Source organism: Musca domestica, unplaced genomic scaffold (genome assembly GCF_030504385.1).
Source record: "Musca domestica strain aabys unplaced genomic scaffold, Musca_domestica.polishedcontigs.V.1.1 252, whole genome shotgun sequence".
Lineage (NCBI taxonomy): Eukaryota > Metazoa > Arthropoda > Insecta > Diptera > Muscidae > Musca > Musca domestica.
In genome coordinates this window covers 686,865-701,272 of record NW_026712280.1, presented here as the reverse complement: position 1 = coordinate 701,272, position 14,408 = coordinate 686,865, and the positions used below count along the sequence as shown (strand labels likewise).

Here is a 14,408-nt window from a genome sequence, read left to right as displayed (position 1 = left end):
CCGAACGTAGGTATTTTAATGTATTATTTCTGACAGAATATTAATGAACTATTGTTTCAGTCGCAAAGATGAACGTTTGTCTTTCCTCGATTTACAAACGTTAGTGGTTAATAAACCCTGCCCACGCACTGCTCCGATTTCGACAGTAATTAATCGGCCGGTTGCGGATGCTGTAGCATTAGCTGCTAAAGCTGAGAACATTGCGGAACCTCCTACTCTTCTGCAGCCACGTATTTGTGAACCTCGAAAACCAAGGGATTCTCATTACCCACTATCTCTGGTTCCTGGCCAATTTTGTGAGAAGTATTACAATTACTCAGCACTGGAACTAAGGTATCATATCAAAACATACATCTAAAGTGTAGGACGATTAAAAAAATATTTCTAAATATCCTTATACAGGAAAGTACCACTAAACACAATTTTGGAACTTCCATTTAAACTCTGGCAAGATAATGGGCAGGAAAATAACAGCTCTGATACGGACTCCGCAACCGAAAGTGTTGATAATAAAGTTGACCTGGTGGAATCAAGAACATTGTCAACAAAACGGCAAAACAAACGATGTGCACGTCTAAATCGTCCTTATGAAAATAGTTTTGCCGAATTTAAAATACCACCAATACCAGGTACTTCGGCATCGACAAGGAACTCTAGTGGTTCATCTTCGTCAGATGAATCATCCTCAGAAAGTGTAAGTAAATATAATTTGGTTACAAGCAGGATATAAAAATTTGTGCATATGTTCATGTCCGCAGGATTCCGATTCTTCTTGTTCATCATCGTCATTGTCGTCAGAAGATGTTTCGGATGAAGAGGATTCCCCGGCTATCTGTGCGGTTTGTTTGCGCCCGCATAATCGCAATCTGAATGACATGCCAGAATTGTTTGTGCAATGCTATACATGCCGACGGAAAGGTAAGGCAGTTAAGTAAAGCAAACAATGCCTTCTGTTATTTTCAATATATGTTTTTCAGTTCACCCTAGCTGTATTGAGATGCCGCGGCGGATGACACTCCGTGTTCGCAATTACAATTGGCAATGTGCTGATTGTAAGTGCTGCATTAAATGCAAACAAAAACAGGATGGAAATAAAATGTTATATTGTGAACAATGCGATCGTGGTTTTCACATATATTGCCTTGGAATAAAGGCGGTGCCTGAAGGTAAGAAAATGATCTTTCACAGTGTAGTACATATAGATTCTAACTTCGAATTCTACTCTGATTATATTAAATCTAAAGTATACTTCATTTTGCGTAAAATATGTTCTAGTAGTTTTTATTTTCCTACTTGGGTCAAAATAAGAACTACTCATACATTTTTGATGCCACAGATCCTTTATGTCATTGAAGTCTCAACAGGGACATCTGAATATAATTTGTTGAAATGGAAACGTAATCTAAATAGTGTAGCTAAGTTTGTCTAAGCTGAACATTCGTGAATATATTTCGTCTTTTCTAATCTATTGTATATTGATCTGCATAACATGTTGTACCATAACATAACATATATGTTAAATAGAATTATCTATGAGCTCATATATCTTTAATATTATTACTTCTCTGTTCGGAAAAACTGTACTTTTACATCACCAGCTTTTAGAAGGTCATTTAGTATCCACTATGTCCTTAAGAAATACTCGGATATTTATATGTTTCAAAATTAAGTAGTGTTAACTAGAATGGATGTAGTTCATAAAAGCTTTTTTTTGTTTTGCAGGTCGTTGGAGTTGCAATCGTTGCAGTATTTGTATGAGATGTGGGGCAACCACGCCGGAAGGCATACCATCCTATAATCAGTTGTTGAACTCTCCAAGTGGAGATCAAGGTAAACAGCATCGCCATAAAAGGCTCAAATGGGTCAATGAATATCGCGTGGATCCGATTACAAAGGTTAAAGAACATACATCTATGCTGTGTGTTCCGTGCGCCAAAATGAAAGCGACAAAGAGAAACCAAGCATCATTTCACAACATTTCAAATGGACTTGCTCTTTCTCCAGGTGCGCGCGGTAGTGATCCAAGTAGTTCACCTGGTGTAGTATCTTCGATGACACCAACATTGAGTGCAGATGCAGCGTACACGGAAACCACAACGGAAGACACTGCGAGTAGCATTGGGTCGAACGTGAAACCAAGTGAGGAGTTAAGTTGTTCAGAGAAAAGTGAAAGCGGTATGCTTTTGACAAACTCTAAAAATGCCCCTCCGCCAGTAGTTGCCTGAGTGGGGGTTATACGGTGGCATTTTCCCAAGCCGCAGCCACCGAAGCAATCACCTTGTTCTTCAACGAATTTATAACAGACTAGTTCTAATGAGGAAGAACTTCGAAAAGAGCGCAGGTTGGGCAACAGAATATAGTTTTTACTTTAATATATTTATGTATTTTTTATTTTATGCGAATTAAAAATGGAAAAGTGCATTTATAAACATTACCAATTGGTTTGTTTTGTGGAAAAGAAAGTATATATGTAAATTCAGAACATGTTTTTGACTGATCTGTACGAATAATTTTTCTGATCCCCAAAATTGTATATTAAGTCACACAAATTACTTTTAATAAAATATGATAGTCCTTTCTAACAAATCAACTCGTGGTTTAATACTAGGACATTGATTAGCATCTCAAATCGAGAATAGCCAGAAGGAAAGTGTGCGAAGAATTTGCAGACATTCAATACAATAAAAGCCCAAAAAGCCAAACATTGATGTGAGAACTCCACATTTATTTTCTACGATCAATATTTTACAACCACAATAAAGCTTTAATCATAATATACTGCATAAACAAATATGAGGGAAGTTTATTTTGTACTTACTGGAGATGTATGTAAACCCCAGGGCAATATGGCTGGTGGTATTTTAGGCGGTGGCTTTTTCTTGGAACAGGAACAGTCGGTGCGAATTTCGATGAGTATGATGTTAATTTTATATGAAAATACAGTAATTTGGCTTTGGTGGATGGATAAAATGGAAGTTGGTTTGTTATAATAATCATTTTAATAATTTGGAGTAATTTTTCTTTTGGATGTTGTGTTATTTAGATGGTTTTTTCAGTAGAACACTTGTTGGATTTATGTAAGGTGGTTTTCTGGGGCTTTGGCTTTTTCTAGGAAGAGGGGAGAGTCTGGGAAATTCTCTTTTGGAACACTGATGCTGGTTGTATTTGTACACTCAGTTGACTCTCACAGATGTTTATTAAAAAGGCGGGATTTTTTGGTACACACAGTCTCTCTTTATTTGATGTTTATTGTTTTCAAAATGGCGCGCACTTATTTTGGTTTTTGGAGACAAGAGCTAGGAAATATATTTTCACTGAGTTTCTATTTATGATGTTCACTCACACACAAACACTAGTTTCTTTGAATAATTTATTAAAAATAAAACTTGGTTTGCTTTGGTAAGCTTTCTCATTAATTCTTCTTTGACGTATTCAAAATGGCGCGTAAACTTTTTTGCTTTTGGTACACAACACTGGCGCCATGTATTTGTATGAAGATGTAGGGCGTTGCCTAATTCCAGGAACACAACACTTATTGGCACTTAAATTTCACTAAAAACAACACTTTGCTTGAATAATTTTTTCATATTGGATACTCGGTGTGATTTTGTATGTATTTCGGTATTTTTTCTTATTATTTTACAATATTTTTTCACTTTGTGTACATATAAATTTTTTGGCGTCTGGCTTTTCCTGGAAATGAGCACGACATTGGATGGTAAAACAATGAAAAAGCACTTTTCTTCACATGTAAATACTTGCATTTCAATTGTTGATCACTTCTTATTTAATGGATAATAAATTCCGCGCGTTTATTTTGTGTATTTTGGATTATTTTCACCAATTGGAACGAGAGCTTAAATAATCGCAGTGAAAAATAAAATATGCCGCCAAATTGGGAAATAGGGTACTGAAAATCGATTTCGGGCGATAAATGTCGATGAAAAGGCGGGTCAGAAATCGATAACTATCGATAGTTGACGGCGGCGATAATTTGGCGGCGTTAGTAATTTGACGGCGGTGGGAAGTTGACGGCGTTGGTAATTGACGGCGTTAATAATTTGACGGCGGTAGAAAGTTGACGGCGTTGGTAATTGACGGCGTTAACAATTTGACGGCGGTAGAAAGTTGACGGCGTTGGTTTTGACGGCGTTAGTATTTTGACGGCGTTGGTACTTGACGGCGTTAGTAAGTTGACGGCGGTGGAAAGTTGACGCCGACGATTTTTTTGTGATGGCGTGGGGGATAATCCAAAATGGCGGCAAAAACACACATACACACACACAAAAGAGAAACGAAATGTCAGAATATGCGGAATAAAAGAAAATGAGATTGGTAGTAAAGGAAAGTGAAATAATTGGGAAAATACAGCAAAAAAGCTTAAATGGAGGATGAAAGTTATTTGCTCTTGGAAAGTATGTTACATTGCAACGCAAAAAAGCGATTTTAGCTGAGGAAAAGAAAGTATAATACGGTTGCATAGTGAAATGGATTGTGAAAAGCATAAAGATGTGTTTTTGCAAGTAAGAAAACAAACAAAGGTGAGGAAAGCAATGTTTTTGCATGGGTAATTTGCTAACAACCATTTTGTTTTTCAGATAATTCAATTGTGGAAGTAATACGATCACTTTTTGCGACGCTATTATGGCTTATAATATGCTTCAATCAACATCCAAATGGATTAAATTACGGCTAGATAATAAGAAAGATGATGGACGATATTGTTAATGAATTGATGGGAATGAAATCGATGAACTTTCCACTGGAATCTTTAAAATTGCAGCGTGTGAAATTGTCTTGCATCTGAGAATAATGCGCTGGACGTTTTTCAATAAATATCACGGTTTGTTATATTGCAATTGATGGATAAAATGGACAATCGGGTATTACATCAGTGCCGCGGATTTTCTCGACAAAATCTATGGAATTTCCTTCATTTAAATTCAATGCAAGCACTTAAGGTAATGCGTAATACTTTAACGAAGAGGATACGTAAATTTTTTGCTAAATATATTTTATTTTTGCAGACGAATTAAATGCGATATGGGATACTTGTGACCAAGAGAAAGAAGACGCTGAAGGATCGTTCTTTTGGCAACGACATTAGCAGTACGTCTTATTTTTATCTTGCAAAAGAGGACGCTTAGTGAAATTCTGGTACATTAACGTATCTTTGAGGAATTTTGCAATAAGAAATCATGGAATTCGCTTGGCATAAACGTAGCGAAAAAGTTTAATGTAATTTGTGCCTTTTACTTACCATTATTATACCATCAAATTTGTCATTCAAAATTGAAAAATAGCTTGGCATGTTTCAGCCAAATTTTATTGTAAAGTAAAAGCAATTGATACAATAATTATACATTGTTCAGAATTAAAATACATGTACATTAACGCTACAATTTTCTTTTATTAAAACAAAATGATGTGGTTAGGAATGGTTAAAGGTGGCATGGGGACAGAATACGTTTTTAAATCCAAAGGGGGTGCTTTAATAAGTGATGCAACACACAAGACATTGCAAGATCTTTGGAGCCAAGACCATCGGCCCGATAGTATTTTATATGTGTAGCAACTATGGCGTATCAAATCTATAGATATATAGTAAAAAAGTAATTGCATATTTGATTAAAAATGGCATTTTCCTTTCTCTGAAATGTGTAAAGAAACAGAAGTAGAGTGCACATTGAAGTTGGTAGCTTGGAATATAAACGAAGGGGGATAGCTTTGTACAATGCATTTGCGATTCCAAGAGTTTAAGGTAGGGCAATTTGAACAGAGCATTGAAGTAACTATTAGGGACTTTTGGTAATGCTTATTGATGGAAGTCAAGTGTAGAAGGTGGGAAATTATGGTGGGTCAAAATAATATGCTTCTCGATGGTACAGAGGAACGTAAAGAAGCCCGAGATCCACAATGTATTGTGATGGACATGATGAGTTTATGGATGTAATAAATGAAAGCTGGTATGGTATTCAGGATACACGCTTAGCTTTTAGAAGTGTAGTTGAAGGGTGGTGTAGAATCACAATGGTCAGCAGGAATGATTTGGGAAATTACTTTTGTTTGAACAATTAGAGTACAGGTAATTTGGATCAGAAATATTATATGATGTTGTCTGTTTGTCGAAGGTCAGTTTACCATCATCCACATAGATATGTATATAGCTGCAGTCGTTTGTTCACGTCTAATCGATTTCCTAAAGCAGTTTTATTACATAATGCATTGTTGGTCTGTGTTATAAAATTGAATAGCAATCGATTCGAAATTAAATGGTAGGTTTGAATGCAATGTGTTTTCATCACGTGCGAATAATACAAATATTTGGATTGGGTCTAAAATGTTTGTTGTAAAATAAAACATAAATTGCCATTAATGAAATCATAATGTCTATAAAGTACGCAAGTTGAATACTAATTATGGAATGCAAGAAAAGTGGGAAATGAGTCGAAAAATTGTTGGTTTGCATGTCTCATATGCAGGCAGTGCGTCAATAGTAGCGGAGAGAAGACGACGTGAAAGGAATTGGAAATATAGCAATAAATAGTGAAACTTAACAAAATTGTAGTGGTGGATAAATTTGAAATATTGTATGCAAAAATGCGTCAAGTAGTTGGTTTATTATGCGCAGTAGATTCGTCAGGTTGCAAAATATCGAATTTTGTGTGGTAGGCGAAGCTGAAACGAATGAAAGAAATGTCGACGAAGGTGGGTGTACAACATTGTGGTCTTGGTATGATAGGCAAGTAGCATTGTTTGTAGTTAAATATTTTAAAAAGACATTTCTCTATATATACACCACATAATGCGGAACTGTTGTTTATTACGCACGCAACAATTAAAGGGTTGAGGCTAAACCTTGACATCGGATAGGTGGTTTTTCGCAGTGATATTTGGAACGACAACAGTTTTAAGCCGAGGATTAAAAAGGCTACAATATAAGGAGAGAAATGAAGAGGATTACGCTGGTTGTGGCAGCCGTTGTATTACTTACATGCAGCAATGCAGAGAAACTTAGTAAGGAAGATGGGAAAAAGGCAGTAGTGGAAGATAATTACTCGAAAGCAGGCGAGGATAAATTAGAAGCAGACATAGCTGAATCGGGGTCCAGCAAGAAGAGCAAGGAGGTACACAAGCGAGGCGTTTTTCACTATGGAACGTTAGCATCTCATGCAGCATGGCCTAAGTCTTACGCTGCCCATTACGGCTATGGTGTACATTTGCCCACTTCGTTTTCTGTAGCCCCGATTGCCGCCAGCCATATCCATGTTCCAGGACCAATTAAGTATCACAGTGGAATTCACTACAAAGCTGTTGTTCCATCTGGTGTAGCCGCTGTTAGCTCGACTGTCTTGCCAGCGGTGTCGACGTTGAGTCCAGTACACGCACACCAAGCTGCTGCTAGTGTACCATACGTCATCAGACCTGGAGGAGCAGTTGTGCAGTCTTACAGCGTAAATTACCCTCATCATAAAAGCATTGTTCCTGTAAAAGCGGTTCATGCATATGGTACTGTTGCACATGGTTTAAATAGCATTCAACCAGTTCATCATGTTCCAGCTCAAGCAATTCCTCATATTCCAGCGCAACCAATACAGCCTGTTGTCCAAGTAAATATTTAAATAATGATATATAATAATTTGTTAGATAATGAAAGTGACATGTAACTATTGATATAATTTTGCAGACATTTGTGCAAGCAGCTCCCGTTGCTCAACCGGTTCCTTCCGTTGGTGTAGTAGCGCAATTTCCTTCGGGTAATTTAGGTCCAGTACTGCCTGATATTCAGGCTACTCCGTCGTTTGGAAATCCTCCAACATTTTCTGTAGTTAGTGGAGAGAGTGCAGCGCCTGTGGTGCCACCAGCTGTCCCAAATGTGCCTGTTGTCGCACCCCAACCGCAACCTCCAAATGTTTTCTATCCAGTTAACATTCAGCCACCAATTGCACAACAACCGCCTGCATTCGTTAACGTTCAGCCAGCAATTGCACAACAGCCACCTACATTCGTTAACGTTCAGCCAGCAATTGCACAACAGCCACCCACATTTGTCAACTATAATCCGAATGTTCAAGTTCCCTCGTTTGTGCCTGTTGGTGGAAGACCAAATCAGAACCAGCCAGATTTCGGAAGCAATGAAGCTGCGCCTCAGATTCCCGTTCAACCAACTGCGGCTGCTCAACCAGAACCTGAACTGCCAGCTATTCAGCCAGAGCCTGGGCAACAGCCATGGAAGCCAGTGTTATATCAGCCTCCAACTGTACAAAGTGAAATAATCGGCCTTCAAATACACTTTTGCCACCTTACGGCAACACACCGGCAGAAGGTAAGTAGTAGGAATTTATGGGGTTGGAATATACTCAAGAGCTTTTGTATATTTAGGTTACTTGCCACCAGCAACAAATCAAAAGGGTCGACAGGAATACAGGTACAGCAACAATTTGCTTGATCTCTCTGAAGCCGACATACAAAATATCTTCCAGCAAGCTAGTATAGCTGCTCAAAACGATCACAATCATGCGCACGTACATCCTCATACAATTCACAAGTACCACTCGCATTATTAGGAGCATGTAGTGAATGAATAGATATTTAAGTATCTTGTATGTTTGGTGCTGTAAGATTTCAAAAGTAATATACACATTTATTTATTTGGAATTAAGACGTTAGCTTATGGTGTTTAATGAGAGAAATTGGAATATTATTATATAAAATCTCCGATGTATTCACTAATTATCTAGTAGATTTTGTATACATTTTCTGCAGGCATTTGTTGTAAGTACTACCAATATATGTTTATGGTATTTTTATGCAATAAATTATTAAAAAAATTACTTGGAAAAATGCTATGGTTTCTTAAGAAAGCCGCCTATGTTTCTTATTACTGCATGCCATAGAAATCAATATTAATTGGGAGCAGATAGCCTATTAGCACAAACTAATTGAAATGAAGTTATGTTTTTTATAGCTTATAGTAAATAGTTTGCTTTTTTATTTGGGAAAACTATTATATGTGTGAAATAAAAATATTAAAATTATAGATGTTACTAAAGCTAAAATAAAAAATATTACATTCTTTAGACTGATAAATTAGAAGATATTTAAAATCCCGTTTGTCTAACTTTGCTAGAAAGGCAACGCTAGCAATGGTGATCCAAAATGTTTAATTTTACTCTGTTGACAAATGTTTTGCTTATTTTTTTATTTAATGGAGAGCTAAGTTTATGTTTCTGTTCAATGAAAATAAAAACTTCTTAATAGTATGTTGGGGGTACTAAGATCGTGTTTTGTGTTTTAAACTGCATTTCCTTTATAAATAACAAGCGCTTTTATAGTTATCCTAAACTAAGTATGCCGTTTTGTCTTTTTAGCGCTCATCAATTGGTTGATTTTATTTTGTTCTTTATTTGTATAATAATTATTTTTGCGAGTTAACCGCTTCTTCAAATTCTAAAATATTGTTTAGTCACTACGTATTTTTTTCATTTCTGGTTGTGCTGAATCCTCTAACGATGCTTCATCCGCGCAGTTGAGTGTCCTCTTCTGGCCTAATATTGTGGCAGCAGTAGCGCAGGTTCCGCTATGAGTAGTGGTGTCGTTACCTGTAACATAACGTGAAAAACAAAATGAAGATTAGCTACTTTTGTATTTAATCCATTGTAATAGTTATTACCTGTGAGATGATTAATTACAGGAGATGCCTCTTCATCGTCGCCTTCAGAGTCACGCAAACAATTACTGTCACTATTTTCACCATCCAAACCTGCTGCTGAAGCTGCGACCAATAATGCGCCGTTTCCATTTGATGTTGTTGGATTATTAATATCTGCCTCTTTTTGCAGTAGTGAACTATTCTTTATAGCTGTGACTGCCACTGGTGGTTCCATATTGCTTTCGGAATCAGAAGCCAATGGCGTACGAACGGTAGCTTCCTCTCCGTCGTCAGAAGTTGTGGTTGCTGTTGTTTGTGTAGTGTTCTCATCAAGAATGGGTTCCTGTGATGAATCATTTGACACAAAATTCGAATCTCCATCCTGAGGTGTAGGGTTAGTATTTTCATTTTCAGATTCAGTTGCAATATTGGTTGATTCCACACGACCTGTAAACAAGAATTGAAATAGTCCGTAAAATATGTTTTCTATTGCTACAATTGGTTGCACTCACCTGCACTGTCGTCGTCGGCATCATTTGTATCTTCACTTCCAGCATTTCGCACATTGTCATTCTCTGAACTTCCATTACTCTTTTTTGTAGCTGCACATCCTCCACCTTTTCCACTAGGCATTTCATCCAATAGATCTGGACTCAAATCGTTAGCTACGTAATGAGCCCACAGTGCTAGCTCAACCCTATGAGGCGACCAAACTGGCTTATCACCGCCAGCCTGGGCATTCAGACGTGTGACAGTCGATTGAATATGTTGTACAAAATTGAGATACTCCTTTGTTGTGTAGTCTATACCCTCAATTTCTGGAATGGCCATAAGACACTCATCTGCCATAAAGGGAGCCGAATCGGGACAAGCAGCCGCTAATAACGCTGAAGCCATAGTTGTACCGACGCCTTTTAAATTTGACAATGCAGTAATAGCCTGCTCCAAGTTAGGCAATTTGCGAAAAGCCTTTTTCGTCTCCTGCACAACAGCTCGCGGTGTATTTACTTTAACAAGATAATTTAGCTGAGGATAAAATTTTCCACGTGCCTGTTTCCACTTCATCGTCTGGACTAATTCATCGTAAACCATATGTGCATCCTTCCCTCGTTCTTTTATAAGTTTGGGTAGTACGTTTTGATACCATTCGTCCAGTCGTATTAATTCCTGAGGTTTTTTATTACGTTTTTCTGCTTTTAATTTTAGCACTTCTGGATATAATTTGTAGCAATAGTCGAATTGCTCTGTTGTGCCATTTTCAAAGAAGGAAGCCGTATCTTTACCGGTATTAGCCATGTTTGCTACTGTTTCACTTTGCAAATTTTTAATGGGCGACACAAAATATAGTGATGAAGAAAAATATGTAACACCAGAAGGACACAAACTCGAAATAAAGCAAATCTAAAATAATAGGCAACGTACAATAAAACAAACGACGAATACGAAATGACAGATGGCTTTTCGAACGAAGATATAAACTACATTCGTTTGTTGTTGCTTCTATTTAATGGCGGCTCGTAGTTTGTGTAGAGAAGACAGGCACAAGAAAAATCAAGCTACCAGCTTAAAATGTTGAGCTCTCTTGGATGTTAATGTGTTCGATGATAAATGCTTCTTTTTTCTGCCTGCTGCTTTAGTACAATTTGTTGGCGTTGATTGTGGTGGTTGCTTGTCTGTATATCACAGAAGCACTCACACAAACCTATGCGTTTTGTATTTTAGTGGCAGCTGCGATGTTTGTGCGGCACTTCTGACGACTTTTTTCTGATGTGTGTGTTCGTTTAAAATGTTTGTGTGTATGCTATAGTGGTGGTATCGCTGATAATGGCAACGGCGAAGGTCTCAAAATACAAGTCCGTTCCAAAAGCTGTTATTAATTTGCTGTTATCCACGCACGTATACACCAACAATATTTTCCGCTGCTTTTTGTATTTCTCCTGAAACGTTTTAAAGGCACCGAAAAATCTCCACTTCTGCGTGACAATACACTAAACCAATAATGAAAAATGCTTATTAAAGTAGGGATCTAAAATTTGGCTAACGATTTTATGAGCAAATAACGATAAATTAAAATCGACTGTTTTTCGATTATAAAATCGGGTCAAAAACCCGGCTCTACTGTACATTGTCATAAAAAGAGTGTTGATAATTACACAAAATTAAAAAAATCACTTTATTAGTTACGTTTTCTGAGAAGTTGTATACATTTTGAAGACCTCAATGTAATTTGGTCTATGGTATTAACGAGAAAACCTATTTATGTTCAATTTTCCGTTAACAGAAATACAAATTTGGGATTCTTTACCCAGTACGCTAAATTTAATAAATTTTTATAGTTTTTTCTCATATATAAATTTACTACAAGATCAAATATATTTTTACGATTTTATTAATGATTTACATTAAGAATTTATTTTTGAATGGAAAATTTAGATTTTTCTGAAAACTGATTTTTTCTATATAAGTATTTTTTTCTTTGCTTAAAAATCTGATTCATACTTTTCAAAATATTACATACTGTTTTAAAGATGATGTAAATATTATTGCAAAACGGGCGATTATAGATTCTTCTAAAATGTATCTAGAGTGGCACAATATTCCCCAAAAGCAGATTTTTCCTGAGGAGAACGCTTTAATAGTACAATGACATGGTAAGGAGAACCACAAGGACTGTATTGGCCCACTTATGTTGCTTTTGCAAAAAAGAATATACTTTTGGATTTATACATGCAGCAAAAACGCAGAATTTATATTGCAATATAGAAGCAAAATATGTGTGACTGCTGCCTCTGTACCATGAAACAGATATATCTTAGGCTTAGTGGTTGCTTGTTTATTTAATTATACTTTTATTTCGACACAAAGTTTTATCTAATACGCGCCAGACTGTTGGCATGAATAATTAGTCTTTTCCATGTAATGTCGCAGTTCGGTTTTGGAAACCTGTGAATTTTAGAAAATACATATTCATCACTTAAAAGACAAATATTTAAAACATTTAACCTAGAGAAACGACACTGTATCATTTACTTAATAGAATCATCAACTCGTTAGTTACGTTAAGTAGGGTATAGTTTCGTGTATTGAACGCAATATATTAGCTGTGGGAAAAAATACGTTTGAAGTACCTTGATAGTTTATCAACAACAATGCTAGTTACAATGACGCTAAGTTTGTTGATGGAATTGGAAACAAAATGCAATCAATATACAATGGAATATCTCTTAAATCGTCTTCAATTGCTTCTGATTTTATATGTTATGTGTTTATACACATCATAATTGATCCTCTCCTGTATTCTACCACCCATATAAATTCCTGCAACTGATTTGTTCAATCTAAATAAGTCTATACTCCTCGCAGACATGTTAAGAACTAGAAGGAAGCTTGGTAGAACTTATATGAGGAACATTGTCGGTAGACTTAATTATTTGGTAATACGCTTTTGTGTCGCTTTATACTTATACTACTACCGTTGGTTTTGTATATTTTCATGAATTTGTGCAACTTTTTGGAAACTGAAATTATTAACAAGGTGCAAGTCTGGATAAAACAGTGTTATATACATTTATGTGCACAACTCTTTTTGGAAAACACCTTTATATAATTGAAATACGAACTGTTAGTCGAAACAAAGTATTAATAACATATTTTAAATAAACGGCAGGCTAAAACAATTGTTAAGAACATAAAGATTTAATGTTATTTAAGATCCTTAAATAAAAGTCAGTTTCAAGACAATCGTAATTAATGCATATCTAAATCTTCCAGTCGTACTGGTTGCGTGTACGGTATTATAGATTTCCTTTCGGTGTCCCTTGAAAGAGCTTTTCGCATGTCTGCAAATGTAAAATATAATTAATTATTAAAATGTTGAAGAATTAGATATCTGAAAATACCATAGGTCTTCAAATTAGTTACATAAATGCAAGTCTGATTTGGGCATAATTTATTTTTATAGTTTTTTTTTAATGTACACTCAAAACAGTACTTACCATAAGCGTCTTCCTCCTGATCACCAGAATAATAATCCAATATAGTCCGATAAACTATGTATCCCAAATTTGAATACATGTTTATAGCAATTTTATTGCTCTTCCGCACAAATAAATCAACAAAATACGCACGTTTCCTGAAATAAAGAATAATAAAGTTTAAAAGGGATTTTACATGTGTTACTAATTACTTTTCCGATATGTCCTCCAAAAAGTTCATTAAAAGAGCAGCTAAACCCAATCGGCGATAGTCAGGCGAAACGGTTAAAGCTGTGACGTGACCGTGCCAGTTTTCCATATGACCCTCAACTTTGCCCATTACTGAAAGAAAACAATTATGAGTTGTTGCATAAAACAAAATATGCTCAACTTACTGTAGCCCATGATTTGGCCGCTAGGTGATTCTGCCAGTTGAAAGAATTCCGGCCATCGAGAAAGATACTGGGTGTAAAAAGATAACCCATACGTTTCAGTCAACGGATCAAAATTACTATACTCCGACAATGAAAAGAATAGTATTCTTAGTGTGGTACTATGATATATGAGCCTTATTCAGTCTTACACATTATTAAATTTAAACAAATCGTCACATGTAAAAGGCCTCAAAGTTGTCATCTTGATGGGAATATAGGAATAATAAGAGAAAGAACAAGGACCGGAGCCAGAGCCGAAACGCGAGAAAAATATTAAAAGAAAAACAACGAGTAGGTTTCTAAAAACACAATCTCGTCAAAAAAACAATTGTTTGTTCACTGAGTAAA

At 36.1% G+C, this 14,408-nt stretch overlaps 3 protein-coding genes, 1 long non-coding RNA gene and 1 pseudogene across 4 annotated transcripts; 3 read left to right on the top strand and 2 right to left on the bottom strand.

The window, feature by feature from the left end:
* The first annotated feature begins 28 nt into the window (after window positions 1-28).
* LOC101900752 (supporter of activation of yellow protein) lies at window positions 29-2,586 on the top strand. Its single transcript, XM_005189564.4, has 5 exons — window positions 29-333; window positions 403-694; window positions 759-918; window positions 978-1,166; window positions 1,723-2,586. Exons 1-5 carry the CDS (start codon window positions 44-46, stop codon window positions 2,223-2,225), a joined length of 1,434 nt encoding a protein of 477 aa, XP_005189621.3. The 5' UTR covers window positions 29-43; the 3' UTR covers window positions 2,226-2,586.
* A 1,712-nt stretch (window positions 2,587-4,298) lies between these two features.
* LOC131803003 (uncharacterized) lies at window positions 4,299-5,210 on the top strand. The gene is made up of 3 exons (XR_009342437.1): window positions 4,299-4,541; window positions 4,599-4,961; window positions 5,028-5,210. It is a non-coding gene; the product is annotated as an uncharacterized LOC131803003 (long non-coding RNA).
* A 1,714-nt stretch (window positions 5,211-6,924) lies between these two features.
* Window positions 6,925-8,844, top strand: LOC131803001 (uncharacterized; annotated as a pseudogene).
* Window positions 8,845-9,385: 541 nt separating this feature from the next.
* Window positions 9,386-11,672, bottom strand: LOC131803002 (uncharacterized). The gene is made up of 3 exons (XM_059123866.1): window positions 10,165-11,672; window positions 9,674-10,099; window positions 9,386-9,602 (listed from the first exon to the last, which is right to left on the bottom strand). The coding sequence occupies exons 1-3, from the start codon at window positions 10,946-10,948 to the stop codon at window positions 9,463-9,465; spliced, it is 1,350 nt and encodes a 449-aa protein (XP_058979849.1). The 5' UTR covers window positions 10,949-11,672; the 3' UTR covers window positions 9,386-9,462.
* Window positions 11,673-13,329: 1,657 nt separating this feature from the next.
* Window positions 13,330-14,399, bottom strand: LOC101901379 (N-alpha-acetyltransferase 20). Its single transcript, XM_005189568.4, has 5 exons — window positions 14,210-14,399; window positions 14,022-14,137; window positions 13,839-13,968; window positions 13,648-13,784; window positions 13,330-13,491 (listed from the first exon to the last, which is right to left on the bottom strand). Exons 1-5 carry the CDS (start codon window positions 14,260-14,262, stop codon window positions 13,400-13,402), a joined length of 528 nt encoding a protein of 175 aa, XP_005189625.1. The 5' UTR covers window positions 14,263-14,399; the 3' UTR covers window positions 13,330-13,399.
* Window positions 14,400-14,408: the final 9 nt, after the last annotated feature.